The 19,237-nt window shown below is 43.2% G+C and overlaps 1 protein-coding gene across 4 annotated transcripts in view; it reads right to left on the bottom strand.

Moving 5' to 3' along the window:
- YWHAE (tyrosine 3-monooxygenase/tryptophan 5-monooxygenase activation protein epsilon) overlaps positions 1–1,110 on the bottom strand; it is a 41,434-nt gene extending 40,324 nt beyond the window's left edge. Inside the window, exon 1 of one of the 4 annotated variants that reach the window (XM_014826983.3) lies at positions 554–1,110. In XM_014826983.3, the coding sequence (XP_014682469.1) occupies positions 554–617 (64 nt within the window). In that variant the 5' untranslated portion in view covers positions 618–1,110. Of the gene's footprint in view, positions 1–413; positions 510–553 lie in introns of those variants that run through there. The other 3 variants (XM_014826984.3, XM_070482618.1, XM_070482619.1) reach the window with 3 other exon arrangements.
- Between the last annotated feature and the right edge of the window lie 18,127 nt (positions 1,111–19,237).

Here is a 19,237-nt window from a genome sequence, read left to right as displayed (position 1 = left end):
CTCGCAAAGGTTCTCCTTTGTGAGACTCCACAGCCGCCGCCCCACATTGGGCCTCCGGGGAAAAGCCACCGCCCCCACCCGCCATATTTCCCTGAAAGGCGCCCGCGCTACGGCTCCCGATCGCCACTCTCCCCCATGTGGCCAGTGTTTCTTCGCCCATCACCCCACCCAATTGTTCTCCACACCCCAAGACTGGCCCAAAAGCTCCCCTGGGGATTGCTCGCCCGGAGACAGCACCCGCCATCTCCTCCCCCTCCCCCGCCCCGGGACTCGCCCTCCCCCCCAGCCGCCATTTTACAACCAACTCCTCCACCCTATCGCCTCGGCCTCTTGGCTCGAGAGTGTCTGCAGCTGAGGACGCAGAAAGGGTCACATTCCGGGGCCTGGAGCCTCCCACCGCTCCGTGAACCCACAGGCCATTTCCTGCTTCCCGAATCCACATCCCCGGGCCAGGCTCGGAGACGATGCCGCCATTTTGTCTCCTGCTCCCGGCCTCTGTGGGCGGCGGCAGAGGGTCCGAGAATTCCAGCCCCCCGTTGCCCCCCCAACTCACCGTCGTATCGCTCAGCCTGCTCGGCCAGCTTCGCCTGGTACACCAGATCCTCCCGATCATCCATAGCGGCAGCGGCTCCGGCAGGGTCTGCGCGACGGATGGAAGCGGATAGCGTCTCCGACTCTCACCCTCTCGCTCCGCGTCCGGGCAGCAAAAATGGCGGCGCCTCAATCCGGGACTTCCGCCTGCGCACGCGGACAACTGCTCAGCTCTATGGCAACCGCTCCCTGGCAACTGGCGCGGGGGGCGGATCCGGGAGCTCGGCGCCCGAAGAGACTGGAAGCCGCTAGACGCCCCTCCTCCGTGGACTCCGCGAGCGCCAGAGCGCCGAGGCGGGAATTGCGACTGCGGGGAGGGAGCGCGGGAGGCCGCAGGCGAGGCCGGCCCGGACCGCTCCTGACACAGTGGGCGAGAGGGTCCGCGCCCGAGCGAGCGTCGGCGCCTGGCCCGGCCCAGGGGCCGAGAACGCCTGAGGCTGTAACGGTCTTTGTAATGGCAAGCCTTCCTCGCTGAAGCCAGCTTGCCCTGCTTTCTCAGCCAAGCCCCATCCTGGGCCTGTTTAGACCCTTTTAACCCCAGGGTAAAGACTGGGCCCTGCTGTAGCTGGTGGGGGCAGGGGGGCTCCAGTTGTCACGCCTCCGCTTCACCCTCGCACTTTGCAGTCTTTTTCTTCTCCTCCCCTTTGGCTTTCTGATTCCCCTTGGGGGCCGCCCCCGTGGATAGGAACAGGAAAGTTGTTACAGGAACCTGGGCTGCAGTGCAAGGTGCAGAAGACTGGGACCCAGATCAAACTGAGACTGAGGAGGCAGCAATGGAAATTGCTTCGCGCGGAAAAGGACCTCGTCTGTTTTGCTCCCCAATGGATTCCCAGCACCTTACACTCCATACAATATTCTGTTGCAAGCCTGAAGCTCAGGTAACTAGAACATAAGCTGTGTGGTGGGGTCTGCAGTAAATGTGGAGTAAGAAGTAGGTCGGAACCAAATTAGGAAGAGCCTTGGGTGGCAAGCTAAGTTGTTTGAGCCTTATTAGTCGGCACAAGCTATTTTTTTTATGATTTCGCGTGGAGGATGACACCATCATAGTTATCCTTTAGAAAAATTAATGTGTTGTACAGAGCAGTGATTAAAGAGGAGGATAAATGATCAGGCTATTAGAATAATGTACGCAAAAGGTAATTGATGGTAGCAGTGACAATAGTAAGGAAAGGACAAGTAGGAATAGTACTGCAGAGAGAAGCCACAGGAGTTTGTAGCTGATCCAATGTAGAGATCTTGTGAGGGAGGAAAAAAAATTAAAATGAACTTTCCATCTTCCCACCCTGAGTCACTAGGATAATGAATGGCAATACCATTAACAAAAGATAGGAATACTAGGAAAATATGCTGATGGAATGCAGAGAGAGACATGAGTTCCTTTTAGCACATGTTGGTTCTAAGGTTCTCAAAGATCACCCAGGTAGAGAGGCCGGCAGGTGGCCTGGTGGTTCAGTTCTGCACGCTGCTTGTCTGGGGTTCACGGTGGATCCCCAGTGCAGACCTACACCACTGGCAGTCATGCTGTGGTGGTCACCCACATATAAAGTGGAGGAAAACTGGCCCAGGTAGAAATAACCAGCATGGAATTGGAAACGGAGATTGGCCTTCTAAATTGAAGGGAGGCTGCTGTGGAAGCAGCTAGAGTGTATAGAGGTAGAAGAGGACCATACACAAAACCCTGGAGAATACCTACTCTTAAGAGATAAGTGAAAGCAGAAGAGCCAGCAAGGAGACTGGATGGCTCTTTACGGCACTCCAGATTAAGCCCCTTCACACTTTTAACAAACATCAAATTTCAGTGGTAGAAGACTGAGAATCAAAGACTTGGGTTCAGATCCTAATTCTATAACTAAATTAATGTGTGACCTTCAGCAAGTCATTTCACCTCAGAACTTCTTGTTCATCTGTAAACTTAAGGAACAGAAGATCATATGTTAGGCCACAAAACAGATCTTGAGGATTGAAATTATACAAAATATCTTGTCCTACTACAATGCAACGAGGCTAGACATCAATAACAGAAGGAAAACTGGAAATTAACATACATGTGGAAGTTAAGTAACACTCAAATAACTGATGGGTCAAAGAAGCAATCACAAGGGAAATTAGAAAATATCTTGAGATGAGTAAAAACAAAACACAATATATCAAAACTTATGAGATGCAGCAAAAATAGTACTAAGAAGGAAATGCATAGCTGTAAATGCTTACATTAAAAAGAAAGATCTCGGTGGCCAGCCCCGTGGAGGAGTGGTTGAGTTCCATGCTCCGCTTCACCCACCCAGGGTTCACCTGTTCAGATCCTGGGCACAGACCTACACACTGCTCATCAAGCCATGCTGTGGCAGCGTCCCACATAGAAGAACTAGAATGACCTGCAACTAGGATATGCAACTATGTACTGGGGCTTTGGGGAGAAAAAAGAAAGATCTCAAATTAGTAACCTAACTGTACACCTTAAGGAACTACAAAAAGAACAAAGTAAACCCAAAGGTAGCAGAAAGAAAGAAAGAAAAAAGATTAAAGTGAAGATAAATAACATAGAAAAAAATCAACAAATCAAAATTTAGTTCTTTGAAAAGATTAACAAAATTGAAAAACCTTTAGATAGATTGACTAAGAAAAAAAGAGGACAAATTACTAAAATCAGAAATGAAAGTGGGGATATTACTACTGACCTTACAGAAATAAGGATTGTAAGGGAGTGTTATTGACAATGGTATGCCAATAAATTGGATAACAAATGACATGGAGACATTCCTAGAAACACACTGTGACATCATGATATAAGAAATGCATATTTGATCTTTGTCCTTGGTTCCTGGAATAGAGTTCCTAAGACACTTGTAATTTCCCAAGTGATAGGGGTGAGGAGCTTCTGTTGTTATTTTTAATAAGCCCCTTTCAATCATACCTGAGTTTATGCTAATGAGGTGACTCTTGGTATTCCCCTAGATAGCTTCAGGGTCGGTTGCCAGAGGAAACAGATATGATTAGAGGATTAGAACTTTCAACCCCACCCACCCCACTTCCGAGCTCCAGGGTTGAGAGAGAGGCTGGAGATTGAGTCAGTCACCAATGGCCAATGACTTAATCATGCCTAGGTAATGGAACCTCCATAAAAAACCTAAGCAACAGGGCTCAGGAGATCGGTGAACACATCCATGCCAGGAGGGTGGCACATCCCGTACCTCACAGGGATGGAAGCTCCTGTGCTTGGGACCCTTCCAAGCCTCACTCTATGTGTTTCTTCATCTGACTGTTGATTCATATCCTTTATAATATCCTTTATAATAACCAGTAAGAGTAAGTAGAATGCTTCCCTGAGTTCTGTGAGCCTTTGTTATAGCAAATTATCAAACGTGAGGAAGAGGTTGTGGGCACTCCCAATTTGTAGCCAAGTCGGAAAGAAGTGTGGATAACCTCGGGACCAACCCTTGAGATTGGCGTCTGAAGTAAAGGGTAATCTTGTGGGGCTGACCCCTTAACCTCAGTCTTGTGGGTCTGTGCTAACTCCAGGTAGTGTCAGAATTGAAGTAAGTTGTAGGACACCCAGTTGGTGTCCACAGAGAAATGGAAAATTGCTTGATGTGGAAAAATCCACACATTTGGTATCAGCAGTGTTGTGTGGGTGCCAGCTCCATGGCCAAGTGAGTAAGTTCATGTGCTCCGCTGTGGCAGCCCAGGGTTTTGCCTGTTCGGATCCTGGGCGTGGACATGGCACCACTCATCAAGCCATGCTGAGGTGGTGTCCCACATGCCACAACTAGATGGACCCACAACTAAGAATATACAACTATGTACTGGGGTGCTTTGGGGAGAAAAAGGAAGTAAATAAAATCTTTAAAAAAAAAAAGAAGTGTTGTGTGTAGAAACAGTCATAGTACATACAAACTACCAAAACTGACTCAAGAAGAAATAGAAAATCTGAATAGATGTATAACAAGTAAGGAGATTGAATCAGTAACCAAAAACTTCCAAACAGCACAACAATGCGAATGTACATACTTATGCCACTGAACTGTACACTAAATGATAAAAATGGTCAATTTTATGTATATTTTACCACAAAAAAAAGAGGAATGGAAAAAAAATCTCCCAACAAAGAAATCCCAGGACCAGATGGCTTCAATGGTGAATTCTACCAAACATTTAAAGAAGAATTAGCACCAATCCTTCTTAAACTCTTCTGAAAAATAGAGAACACTTCTTTCTTTTTTTTTAATTTTATTTTTTCATTTTTGGGGAGAAAAAAGAAACGCGAACTTAACCACTCAGCCACTGGGCCTGCCCCTAGAAAACACTTCTTACCTCATTCTGTTAAGACCAGCATTACCTGGCCTCTAATACCAAAGCCAAAGACACCACAAGAAAAGAAAACTACAGACCAATACTCTTTCTGAATATAGATGCAAAAATCTTCAACAAAATAATAGCAAAGTAAATTCGGCAGCATATATAAAGGATTATACACCATGACTAAGTGGGATTTCAACCAGGAATGCAAGGCTGTTTCAAGAAAATCAATCAGGGGCTAGCCAGTGGCACAGCGGTTAAGTGTGCACGTTCCGCTTCGGAGGCCCGGGGTTCGCCCGTTTGGATCCCAGGTGTGGACGTGACACCGTTTGGCAAGCCGTGGTGTGGCAGGCGTCCCACATATAAAGTAGAGGAAGATGGGTACGGATGTTAGCTCAGGGCCAGCCTTCCTCAGCAAGAGAGGAGGATTGGCAGCAGATGTTAGCTCAGGGCTAATCCTCCAAAAAAAAAAAAAGAATAAAATACTTAGGAATAAACTAACCAAGGAGTTGAAAGACTTTTACATGAAAAACTACAAAACACTGCTGAAAGGATTTAGAGAAGATCTAAATGAATGGGAAAACACTCTGTGTTCTTCGATTGGAAGATTCGGGATTGTTAAGACAACAATACTACCCAAAGTGAGCTACAGATTCAAGGCAATCCCGATCAAAATCCAATGGCATCTTTTGCAGAAGCAGCGGCTGAGTTTGCTGACCTCTAGAAATCCCTTCCAGCTCTGTTGGATACATCACAGCAGCTAAGATCTTGGGCTCTGCTCCTGGACTCCGCTCCTGGACTCCTTAGACTCAGTGGCTCTTTACCACCTGTGCAAGAAGAGCCAGTTACTCAACTTCTTTAAGCCTCAGTTTTCTCACTCATAAAATGGGGGTGATATTTTCCTCATATAAATGAGAATTAAGTGGGAGATTCCAGGAAAGTACCTGATGCTCAATTAACATTATCTGTATTTATTAATATTTCTATGGTTCAAGCTTGAGTGAGAATCAGGAGAAGTTAGTGTCATAAAATACAAGTGAGAAGAGTTCAAAAATAAAGGGGTGGTCAGTTGTATTAAATTCTGCAGAGACATCAAGATTAGCACTGAGGAAAAGCCATTGGATATAGCAATTAGGTCATTAGTGACCTTCAAGAGCAGTTTCGAAAGGATTTTGGAAGCCAGACTGCATTTGGTTGAAGCACAAAGAAGGTGAGAAAGTGGAAGCAGTCAGTGTAGGCTACTCTTGAGAAGAATAGTAGTTAAGATGTAGAGGGTGGTCATTTAAGAGAAATGAGTGACCAGTAGGGGTGGCCAAATAAGAAAGTTGGTCCACAAGTTCACAAACAGCCCCCCACCCCCAAAAAATCGATCTGCTGCCAGCTTGACCACAGGACTGTCACGGACATGCAGAGATCAGGGGTAACCCCCTTTTAGCTACTGGATCTTCTCTCCTAAACAGCGTCTCCCAAGACTGGCTGGAGTCTATCCGAAGGTGCCTCTCCCTAGGAAACTGCCAAGAAGGGAGAAATCTTAAACCTAGATTGATTTTCTGACTGTACTGCCTGTTCTCTCAACAAACAGAACTCACAGGGATAGAAATTGTTGATAGGGCAACAGAAATATAAACAGAAACATTTTTATATAGCATCGGGGATTATAAAAACATATAAAAGGTCGTGGTGCTGTACTGAGGTGGCTCTCGCCGTACGGCACTGCACTTCCTGCCGCTGCTGTGTTCATGGATACGTCACGCTCCACTGAAAATCCTTTAAAACAATCGTCAGGTCACTTGGTCACATCCTTAAGTATGAGTCTCTCAACTTTATTGAAGAATTTGCCTTAATAGAAACAAGAACTCACTTGACCTGTCTTGGGTAGAATATCCACAGATACATGGCAATGTACTAAGTACTACAAGAAGGAAATAAAACGTTAAAAAAATATGATTAGTCATTGCTCCAGGAGCTTGCAATTTAATGCTTTAAAAAAAGCCTATTACTGTGTTTTTATGTATAAAATAGGCTAATTATTTTTATTTTATATCTTTTTGAATTTTTTTTTCCTGAGGAAGATTAGCCCTGAGCTAACATCCTTGCCAGTCTTCGTCTATTTTTTCTGTGGGTTGCCACCATGGCATGGCTGATGACAAGAGGTGGAGGTCCACACCAGGAAACCAACCCTGGGCTGCCAAAGCAGAATGTGCTGAACTTAACCGCTAGGCCACAGGGCTGGCCCCTGAATTTAACTTTTTTTTACCTTGTATATATAGTATGCAAGGCACTTATGCTTACTTTTAAATTAGAGAAGTTTCAAATATTTTGTAGTCCAATCCCTCAATCTTTTCCTTTTGGGCTTCCCAATTTTGTGTCAAACTTTAAGTCTCCCCAACATTCAACAGTACAAAAATATCCACCTATTCTTCTGCTTCTATTATAGTTTTGCTTCTAACATTTAGATCTTTGATATAATTGAAATTGTGTGTATTGGAAAGATGGAGATCTTAAAAAAAATCAATAGGCATAATGCCATTTTAAAAATCCATAATTTCTCAAACTGATTTGAAATGCATCTTCACTATGTACCAAGTTTTCCTATGTCTGTTGTAGAATCTATTTAGTTCCACTGACCTGTTTGTCTCTGCTTGTTTCAGTATGAGATTATGCGTTACAACAGCTTGATAGTACATCTTCATATCTGGTAAGATAAAGTTTTTTTTAAAAATTTCATTCGTTTTCAAATTGAGAAGTTCTCTCAAGATTCATTTTTATTTTGATTGGAATTGCCCTGAATTTATATAGATTAATTAGGGGAGAATTGGGAAATATTTTCAAAAATGAGCCTTCCCACTCAGGAATACATTTCTCCCATCTTTTCCAAGTCTCTTTTGTATGATCTTAATTATATTTGTATAGTTAGTTTTATAGAGGTCTAATATTTCTAGTTAATTCTGTTTCTAAGTATTTAGGAGGCTACTGATATAATAAATAGGATCTCCCCTGCTTTTCTTTTCTGATTGTTACTGCTGGTATGTATGAGAATTAATGATTTTTGAATAGTTATCTTGCATCCAACTACCTTACTGAACTTTCTTATTAGTTCTAATAATTTTCTGTTAATTGGGTTGGCTATTCAGAGCGAACTACTGAAATTTTCTTCTCTTTATAACATGGATTGTTCTTATTTACTTCTCACTTCTTGTTGCATAGACATGGAGCTTCAGAGAAATATTGAATAAGAGAGATAAAAATGGATGTTATTGTTGAATTCCTGATTTTAATGGCAACATCTCTAATATTTCACCATTATGGGTGATGTTTACTATTGGTTTCTGATAAATAATTGTGTTTTTTTTTTGAGGAAGATTTGCCTTGAGCTAACATCTGCTGCCAATCCTCCTCTTTTTGCTGAGGAAGACTGGCCCTGAGCTAACATCCATGCCCATCCTCCTCTACTTTATATGTGGGACGCCTACCACAGCATGGCTTGCAGCAGTGCCATGTCTGCACCCGGGATCCAAACTGGCAAACCTGGACCGCCAAAGCGGAACGTGCGCACTTATCTGCTGCACCACCGGGCCGGCCCCTAAATAGTTTTTTATCAAGCTAAAGAGATTCTCCTATTTCTAATTTGGCAAGAGTGTTAAAAAATGTGTTGGCTTTTCCCGGATGATTTTTCAGGCTCTATTTTTACTATGGTTTCTTCTTTAATGACTAAATATAGCTAACTATATTAATAAATTTCCTAATATGGACCCATGTTTGGCCAGCCATTGACTGGCTCTCCTGGGGACATCTGTGTGAGTTCGGAGGCAGGTTCTGCAGGACTTCCCCTCTTGGTAGGTTACAGGCAAGAGGGTGCAGCCCCGCAACTTACTGTCTTGTCCATTTGACCCTCAGGAAAATACCTATGTTCTCATTATTCCAAAAGATGGGAGTACACAGGGCTTTCTTGGCACTTCCTCTCAGTGCTGCCATCTCTCCACAAGCCTCCTGTCAGGTGCCCAGAGAAGCGTGAGCACGTGAGCAATCCCTCACATCTGCATCCTTCTATATTTGTGGCTGGTTCAGATAAAGATTCCACCATTCTCCAGATCACATGCAAAACCTATCACTTCCAAACCTCTCAGGATTCCATGACACAGGAATAGGAAAGGATTATCTAATAAGTGGATTGAGGATAAGAGTAAATTAGAAAGAAGTTAGATCTATACTTTATTCATCATTTTTTAAAAAATTTTTATTGAGTTAATATCATTTATTTTTTAAATTTAATGAGGTAAGTTTAAAAACCAACTTATAGAAATACTAGTATAAAATAGAATAAATTATCTGTCAGGGGCCCAGCCCAGTGGCGCAGCGGTTAAGTTCATACATTCCACTTCGGCAGCCCAGAGTTCACTGGTTCAGATCCCAGGTGCGGACCTATACACCACTTGTCAAGCCATGTTGTGGCAGGCATCCCACATATAAAGTAGAGGAAGATGGGCACGGGTGTTAGCTCAGGGCCAGTCTTCCTCAGCAAAAAAGAGGAGGATTGGTGGCAGATGTTAGCTCAGAGGTAGTCTTCCTCAAATAAATAAATAAATTGAATTAAATAAAAAAGAGGCAAGAGAGAATTAAAAAAAAAATCTATCAGATCTGTGGAACAATGCTTTTTCAGCATTGAAAGAAAAGTAAAAGTGGAGTATTTGAATAAACAATAAATCTAATAAATAAAATATGGAAAGGACATACCTGATAATTCATACATGAGGAAATTCGAGGGGTAAATAAATGTAAATATAGTCATTCTCACTGTAATAAAAATGTACAAAAAAGTAACTGAGCTATACCTTTTACAAAATTTACTTAATTTCTAAATTAAACTATTTTCATTGTGGTAAAATACACATTATAAAATTCACCATGTTAACCATTGTTAAGTATACAGTTGAGTAGTGTTAAATGCATTCACATTGCTGTGCGGGACATACAACACCCTTTGGAAAGCATATATTCAGATGTGGTATTAGCCATGACCCAGTAATCCTACTCCTGGGAGTCTGTGCTAAAAATAATTCGACTGAACCAAAGGCTATATTCATGAAGATATTTGTAATATTTTCCTATTACTGCTGTAACAAATTACCACAACTTTGTGGCTTAAAACAATGAAAATTTATTATCTTATAGTTTTAGGGGCTAAGAAGTCCTAAAATCAAGGTGTCAGCAGAGCTGTGTCCCTTCAGGAGGGTCTAGAGGAGAGTCTGTTTCCTTGGCATTTCCAGCTTCTACAGTCTGCCTGCATTCCTTGTCTTGTTGCCCCTTCCTCCGTCTTCAAAGTGCCTCATTGCTGAGCTGGCCCTGTGGCCGAGTGGTTTCGTTTGCATGCTCTGCTTCGGCGGGGCCCAGGGTTTCACTCATCCAGCCATGCTGAGGCAGCATCCCACACAGCAGAATTAGAAGGACCTACAACTAGAATATACAACTATGTACTGGGGGGCTTTGGGGAGAAGAAGGAAAAAAAGCCCAAAAAACAAAAGTGCCTCATTGCAACATCCATTCTGTTGTCACATCTCCTTTTTCTGACTCTGACTACTCTTGCATGCATCTTATAAAGACACTTGTAATTGCATTAGGCTCACTCGGATAATCCAGGATAATCTCCCCATGCCAAGGTCCTTAACTTAATCACAACTGCAAAATCCCTCTTGTCGTGTATGGTACATATTCACAGGTCCTAAGGATTAGGACGTGGACATCTTTGGGGGACCATTATTTTCTCTTCCACAGTATTACTAACAGATTTGTTAATATAACCAGAATATCATATCATCAACAAGATTAACATTTATTTCGTTTTTTTAAAGATTTTAATTTTTTTTGTTGTTTTGAGGAATATTAGTCCTGAGCTAACATCTGCCACCAATCCTCCTCTTTTTGCTGAGGAAGACTGGCCCTGAGCTAACATCTGTGCCCATCTTCCTTTATATGTGGGACGCCTGCCACAGCATGGCTTGACACATGGTGTGTAGGTCCACACCCAGGATCCGAACCAGTGAACCCCAGGCTGCTGAAGTGGAGCAAGCAGACTTAACTGCTGTGCCACCAGGCTGGCCCAACATTTCTTTATTTTTTTTTTCCATTTTTTTTTTTTTAAAGATTGGCACCTGAGCTAACAACTGTTGCCAATCTTTTTTTTTTTCTGCTTTTTCTCCCCAAATCCGCCCCCCCAACATAGCTGCATATATATTTTTTTAGTTGTGGGTCCTTCTAGTTGTGGCATGTGGGACGCCACCTCAGCATGGCCTGACCAGCAGTGCCATGTCTGCACCCAGGATCCGAACTGGCGAAACCCTGGGCTGCCGAAGCAGAGCATGTGAACTTAACCACGGGGCCACGGGGCCGGCCCCACCAACATTTATTTCTTAATGTCATCTAATATCTAGTCCATGTTCAATTTCCCATGATCATCTCAACTGTCTTTTTCCAATGAGTTTACCTGAATCTGGATGCAGACTAAGTTCACACAGTGCATCAGTTGATAGGGTCTCTTAAGTCCCTTTGTATCTATATTTCCCTTCCTGTCCTTTTTCTTTTTCATGCCATTTATTTGAGAAGTAACTGGGCCACTTGTCTTGTAGAATATCTCACATTCTGGATTTGTTCATTCACTTCCTTGTGGTGTTATTTAACTTGTTCCTCTATTCCTCATATTTCCTGTAAACAGCTGGATGAGAGTCAGGTTCAAATTTTTTGGTTTGAATGCCTCAGTGGTAGTGCTTGCTGTGAGCTTCCTGTTGTATCAGATCAGAGATACACAATGTCTTGTTCACTTTTAGTGATGCTAATACTGATAAGAGACCATATTTTTAAACAGCTCTATGAAATATAATTTGCACACCATAAAATCCACCCATTTTAAGCATGCATTTCAATGAATGTTAGTGTATCTACAGAGTTGTACAACCATAACCGCAACCTAATTTTAGGACATTTCCATCACACTAAAGTGAAACTTTGAGCCCATTTACAGCCAATCTCCATTCCTGCTTTCAGCCCCAGGCAACCATTAATCTATTTTCTGTCTCTATAGATTTGCCTTTTATAGAAACAAATCATATTTTGTGTGCTTCACTGTTCTGGTCATTCTATTAAATAGCTCTCAGTTTCTGCATTTGATTCAGACATACTAACTCGGTTTTTGTTTTTTCTTGCTTCTCTTTCTCTCAATCCTTCATTCATTTATCCTGATCCATTTATACGAATAGTGTCTCTAGTTTTGTGCTTACTTTATTTTCTTGCTTTGTGCATTTTGTGCCATCTCATATTCCTCAGTAGCGGGTTCTCAGCTACTTTAGGTTGAGTATCAGGGCCCTACTAGCCCACAGGGAACTTTTGTGAGACATAAAATAGGTGCCCCATCCACACAGATGCATCCCTAGGGGCTCACTGCTTAGCAAGCAGAGTGTGCCTTTGAATTGAAAATGATGCCCCCTGCAGGCAGACAAAGCCAGGGACCAGGCCTGCCTCTTAGCCAGCAGAGCGTAGGGTGGATTTCAGCTTCACTCCTCCCTGCCCGACATGTCCTTGGGAAGGGCATAACCCGCAGTCACAGGCAGCAGCATTGCTAGTAAGACCAGACATTTGGTTCTTCCTTTTTTTTTTCAAAGATTGGCACCTGAGCCAACATCTGTTGCCAATCTTTTTTTTTTCTTTTTCTCCCCAAGCCCCCCAGTACATAGTCATATATTCTAGCCGTAGGTCCTTCTGGTTGTGCTCTGTGGGACACCGCCTCAGCGTGGCTTGATGAGCAATGCTAGGTCTGCACCCGGATCCGAACCAGTGAAACCCCGGGCTGCTGAAGTGGAGCACGCGAACTTAACAACTCAGCCGTGGGGGTGGCCCCAACAGTTGGTTCTTCTTTATAATAGGAAATAGAGGTTTACTACTATTCATCACCAAATATTTGGTGAGTGTTTTCCATGTGCTAATCATGTGAGATGCCACAGATAAAAGTTAATAAAGTGGAACATCATCCCTTGTGAAGCTGACTGTCTTCATTCTCAGTGATATTTTCCCATGTGCCTTTCTTCTCAAATTGTCTCCACCGCCCAGTTCCAAAGACCTACCTACTGGCAGATACTAAAAATCATGCTTACATGTGCAAAACTTTCAAGTTACAAAATAAAATGAAGAAAAACGATGAACGTTTGGGTATTGACTCATACAGTGATGACGCAGCCTAGTAATCTGTGCTCCTTTGCATGTTTTAAATAGTTTCTTTGCTTATTATAGGGTAGCTGTGTAGATTGCAAAAATGGCCACAACTCTTCACTCTTCCTATATCCACACCCCTTTGTAATATGACTATATAGCTTCTCCTATCAGGAGGTAGAGTCTGGGGCTGGCCCCATGGCATAGTGGTTAATTAAGTTCAGCACTCTCCATTATGGTGGCATGGGTTTACGGGTTCGGATCCCAGGTGCAGACCTACACCACTCATCAGCCATGCTGTGGTGGTGACCCACATATAAAGTGGAGGAAGACTGGCACAAATATTAGCTTAGGGCTAATTTTCCTCAAGCAGAAAAACAGGAAGATTGGCAACAGATGTTAGCTCAGGGCTAATTTTCCTCAGCAAAAAAAAAAGAAAGAAAGAAAAGAAAAAAAAGGTGGAGTCTATTTCCTCACTCCTTAAATCTGGCCTTGTGTCTTGCTTTGATTGATAGAATGCAGTGGAATTGACATCGTGTCGGTTCTAAGGCTAGGCCTTGAGAGGGCTTGTGTGATTCCATGTATTCTCTTGGAACTCTGTCAATAGCCATAAGAACCAGTCCAGGCCACCCTGTGGGAGGACAGGAGATCACACAAAGCAGAGATAAAAACTGTCAGCTGAGGGGCCAGCCCAGTGACGCAGCGGTTAAGTTCACATGTTCTGCTTCAGCGGCCCAGGGTTTGCCAGTTTGGATCCCGGGTGCAGACATGGCACCGCTTGGCAAGCCATGCTGTGGTGGTGTCCCACATATAAAGTAGAGGAAGATGGGCACAGAGGTTAGCTCAGGGCCAGGCTTCCTCAGCAAAAAGACAAGGATTGGCAGCAGATGTTAGCTCAGGGCTAATCTTCCTCAAAAAACGAAAAAAACCTGTCCGCTGAGTCAGCTGAGGGCATCCAAGACCAGCCAGCCCCCAGCCAACGAGAAGCTGACCTGAAATGTATGAGTGAGACTAGCCCAGACCAGAAGAGCTGCCCAGCTGAGCACAACCCAAATTGCTGAGCTGGAGAATTGTAAGATAGATGATTGTTGTTTTAAGCCACTAAGTATTGGTATTGGTGTGGTTTATTTTGCTGCAAACGCTAAATGATCATAACTTTCTTAAGTCGCTAGGATTGTAACTACCCATCCCTCCCACTTGGCTTTTGATGACCTCTAGCCTAACTATGTTTTTCATTCTGTTGTTGAAAATAGGCACCCTGGGGATCTGCTGTGTGTCAAGCAGGGCTTGGTGTTGGAAATATAACAGTGAGCAATCTTGGTCTTGTGACAGACACATGCACAGGCAATTTCAGTTCCGTAAGCACATATTGCCAAGAGAGGATATGGATACGGATATGGATATGCCAAGAGAGGATATGGATAACCCAAATTAGAGTGTCAGATAAGACCAGTAATTGAAGATGAGGGAGAAGTTGAGCCAGATAGAGGTACAGACTGCACAAAAGTCTAGAGGGGCGAGCAGGTGGGTCAAGTAAACTAAGGACAAGAAATTCATTATGGCTAGAGCCCAGAGTACACAAAAGAGAATGAGGAGAGGTGGGGCTAGAAAGAGAAGCAGGAACTAAAACATAAAGAGCTCTGCATCCCTTTGCAGAGAGTTTTGATATCTGCTGAAAGAGAATATAATATGAGTTATAGGAAGCTCACTAGGGCTGCAATGTGACAGAGGGATTGGAGGGGCCGAAACTAGAGGCAAGAGACCAGTTAGATGACTGTTGAGTTCATCCAGATGAGAGACACTGGCAGTTCGAACTAAGGTAGGAGCAGCGGAGATGCAGATAAGTGGACTGATTTCAGATGCTCAGGAATTAGAACTTGGTAAATGACCAGAAATGGGATAATGAATGAGAGGAAGGAATAAAAGATGGTCCCCAGGTTTTTGGCTTTGCCAAATGGTGATAGACATTGAGATAGGGAATGTGGATGAGGAGCAGATGGGGGAAGGGATGATTAATTCATTTTGGAATACGTTGAATTTGAGGTGTTTTCAGGACACGCAAATAGAAACATCCTGTAGGCAGTTGAATATGTCTAAGACCTGACAATATTTTATATGTTTGTTCATTATCTAACTTGAAAAAAAGGAAGGATAGGAGGTGGCTGATAGTTGAGTTTAGGCACTAGAAGACTCCTCGAAATTGAAGAACAAGGGCTTTGGGAAAACAGTGTGAGAATTGGAAGGCTAGAAGGTAGTGGTTAGAGAGTAAGATATTTAAAATTCCAGGGATGTAACATACAAAATAGTGGATTTGAGTTGGTCAAAAAATGAGAGGCTAAGGTGTTGGCTGTGTCACCTTAGATCATAGCAGGTCTTGGGGTGAAGAAATACTGTGAGCCAGATGTCAAAATCTTTCATAAATGAGAGGAAGGTTGGTTGATGACAGTAAAAAGGGTAGGGAGCATAACAGGATGGCAAGAGCTTCAAAGATGCAGTAAAGTCCAAAAGAAGAGAAGACCCAGTACAGTGTGAGGATGCCAGTAACAAAATGAGAGGTGATTAGGGGGACATAAAGCAATAAGCAAAGATGACAAGAATGTGAGCTATGGAATGAGCTGGTTGGCCCCAGCTGTCCTGGTATGGATTATTTATGCTTCAGAAGGAATTCTATTCCCCTGGAGGAAAGAGCAGCAGTCCTGTAGCAGTGTTTCTCTAAAGGGCAGACCAGGGATAGAGCTGCCAGATTTAGCAAATAAAAATACAGGATGCCCAGTTAAATTTCAATTTCAGATATTACATGGGACATACTTAAAGGATTATTCATTGGTTATCTGAGGTGCCTGAAGCATCTTATGGATTTCTACAAAGCTTTGGCATCATGCGATCATTACAACATGCCAGTTGGTTAACCTCTCAACTAACCAATTCAACTCCCTTGTATTAGTCAGGGTAGGCTAACTGCAGTAACTGTTATACCTTAAAACATATAATAGTTGAAGAGAAGTTTCTTTCTTGCTAACTAAGCCAGTCACTAAGTTGGAGAGCCCCTTCTCCATGTAGTTATTTAGAGCTCAGGTGGATGAAGACTCTGCCTGAGTGTCATCTCCGTTCCAGCCTGATGGAAAGGAAGAGCATGGAGGAGCACCTGTGGGAGGTTTCTATAGGCCAGGCCTGAAAGTGGTGCAGGTACTTTGTATACAGCCCACTGGCTGAATCTGGTCACATGGTCATATGGAATGGCAAGGGAGCCTGGGAAATGTAGTTGAGCAGTGTGCACAGGAAGAAGAGAACATGGATTTGAGTGAGCAATCTTTGCCACACCCCTTATGAATCTATCTGTGAATCTAGGGATCAAAAGATTCTAGATCAATAACCTCTGCTTTAGAAGAACCACCACACCCCTGTCCCCAACTTAAATGCTACTGAAAATATGATTAAGGACAGAATTAAAGATCATCACATTCATTCCTTTTTTTTTCTAAGTATTGCAGTTTTTTTGATAGCCAAAAATGGTACCTAATGAAATAGATCTCATTAAAAAGAACAGGAAAAATCCATTCTGTTGTTCCAAATTCTAGCTGGTAGCCCAAGTTGGTGTTGTATGTTTCTATTACGATGAAATTTACCACAAATCATTCCAAATGTTTTTCCCCAGTTCTTGCTTATGTAAATGTCGGTTGCCATGACAACAAAAAAAGACTGCCCTTGATCATATGGCAGAGCTCAGCTAAAGCACAAGAAGCAACTAGCTGGTTTAGACATAAACCTAATACCACAAGGCATGCCTAACAAGGAAAATGAGAAACTGGGGCAAATTTTTATTCAAAATAAAAAGTGAAAGTAGAGGAAGAACCTTGATTCTAGTAGGAGAAAAGAAATGGCCAAAGAATTTAAATAAATCACTTCCTCTTGTTACATTCTCTTTTGGGGGTGGGATCTGGCTTTCTCCTTTTTTCTTGCTATATCACAAGGCTCCTAAAAGGATTTGGGCCCCAGATGCAAGTGAATTTTTGCTACTTCCAATCCATTTTGATATTAGAACGGGGTCATGCCCTTTACCATAATGCACAGAGAGAATTCACAAGGACCCTGCCCGTTAGTTGCTTGCTGGTTTTTTTTTTTTTTTAAGATTTTTTATTTTTCCTTTTTCTCCCCAAAGCCCCCGGTACATAGTTGTGCATTGTTAGTTGTGGGTCCTTGTAGTTGTGACATGTGATGAGCAGTGCCATGTCCGCGCCCAGGATTCGAACTGATGAAACCCCAGGCCGCTGAAGCGGAGTGCGCGAACTTAACCACTTGGCCACCGTGCCGGCCCCCCATTAGTCGCTTTCTTGAGTTTGCTGCCTCTGAGGTGAATGTTATTAAAAGACCTAAATGATAACACGTTAAGAAGTAATTACTTTGAATAGTGGTTAGTCTTATTAAGCTACTTCCAGTACAATTGGCATTTTAGAAAATAATTTACAATCTGGACATTTTAAGCAATGGGATTCAGCCTTTTTAAAACTATGGCTAAAGCTAGAAATTAAAAATAAGATAGAACCAGTGAGTAATCTTCATTGTATGAATACAGCTCTCCTCTAAGTGATCCAGTCACCTCTCTTTCTAGGGAAAGGAAAAGGGACATGGCCACAGGGAAGCACTTAAACTCTTGAGACTGGGCTTTAAAGAGCATTTCATGTTTTGGCAACAGAAGGACCTTCCTAAATGAGTTCTCCTCTGACCATTACTAAAATGAACCTAGTCTTAGTGCATACACAGGATGAGGGTTGCTTGGGACAGCCACTGAGAGGTAACTGGCTGCGTCCCTATTCCCCAGCACTCAAGCCCTGCTGAGGAAAATATTATTCATTCAACAAATATGCATTGTCTGCTGTAAGCCAGGCTCTGTGCTGCGCTCTGGAGACGGAATGATGAGCAAATCAGATGTGGCTCCCACCCTGCTTGAGTTGATTTATAGTCTAACAGAGGAGAGGGAATGAAATCATCACAGAAGTATATAAGCTGAGGAGCGCAAGGTGAGCGATGTGATAATTAGGGATGGGATCTAGGGGTTCAGGGAAAGCATCTCTGAGGAAGTGGTATTTCAGCTGAAACCAAGAGAGTCAGTCAGTTTGGGGGAGGGAGGTGGGGAAAGGATGGGGCTTCCTAGAATGGGAAGGGCTCGCCCACCTGAGGAGCTAAAAGCAAAGCCTACTGGGAGCTCAGAGAACAAGAAAGGTTGAAGGAGAGGTCAGCACTGCTATCCAGGCCATTCTATGGAACGTAGATTCTATCTTATGATTAAGAGGCCACTAAAGACTTTTAAGCAAGGGAGTGCCAAAATCAAGTTTGCCATGTGGGAAGATCACCCTGGTTGCTCTGCAATGAACAGACTGGGGAAAGTGAATGACCAGGAAGGAGGCTGTTGCAGTGGTCCACAGGAGAGACAACGGCTGCTTGGGTGGTGGTGGAGACATACAAATGCAGGACAGAGTATTTTGGAGGTGGAGCTGCACTGGATGTGAGGAAGGGACGTCTTTAAACAGGCAGCCAACTGAAACATTAAGCACAATAATCAAATCTAATGTTTACTGAGTACCATGTATAGTTGTGTATCAAACAAGGACACTCAGTTGAGGAGGCAAGAGGGGCTGTAATCCGAACCACTCTTGCCTGCACTTGTCAAGCATGAGCCTGGCATGGGGCTGCCACACAGGAAGGAGTGCCTTTTTCTGCTGGTTACTTTTCACACAACGGTGCTATCTTCTCACCAAGGTGTCTGTCTGGTGACCTCGACCAAACACGTACTTTAAGAAAGCCACCAGGGGCCCCAGTGGGAGTTATGAATGTGGTTTTTGTCCTGTTACTCCTAGAATGTGAGATTCACACGGGCAGAGTCCATTCCATAGAAGCTATCACACTTAGAACTGCTGTAATCTGATCAAAATTCCTAGTCACTGAAGCACCCAGCTAAACCTGCCAACTAAATAACCATCAAGATATGGAGTCCAACTCCCCTTTGGTGATAATGGATGAATACTTCATATTTAGAGTAGCCCCTTTTTGTGGCAGTAGAGGTATCCTTGTGTTCCTGTGATACCCTCTCAAAACAAATAATTACAAAACGATGGTGAGGTTAAGCTTGCTATCACCCCACTGTAGGTAATCTTTG

Source organism: Equus asinus, chromosome 13, assembly GCF_041296235.1.
Source record: "Equus asinus isolate D_3611 breed Donkey chromosome 13, EquAss-T2T_v2, whole genome shotgun sequence".
NCBI classification, from domain to species: domain Eukaryota; kingdom Metazoa; phylum Chordata; class Mammalia; order Perissodactyla; family Equidae; genus Equus; species Equus asinus.
Note: the sequence above shows the minus strand (reverse complement) of the source record. Positions and strands in the feature narration are given on the sequence as shown.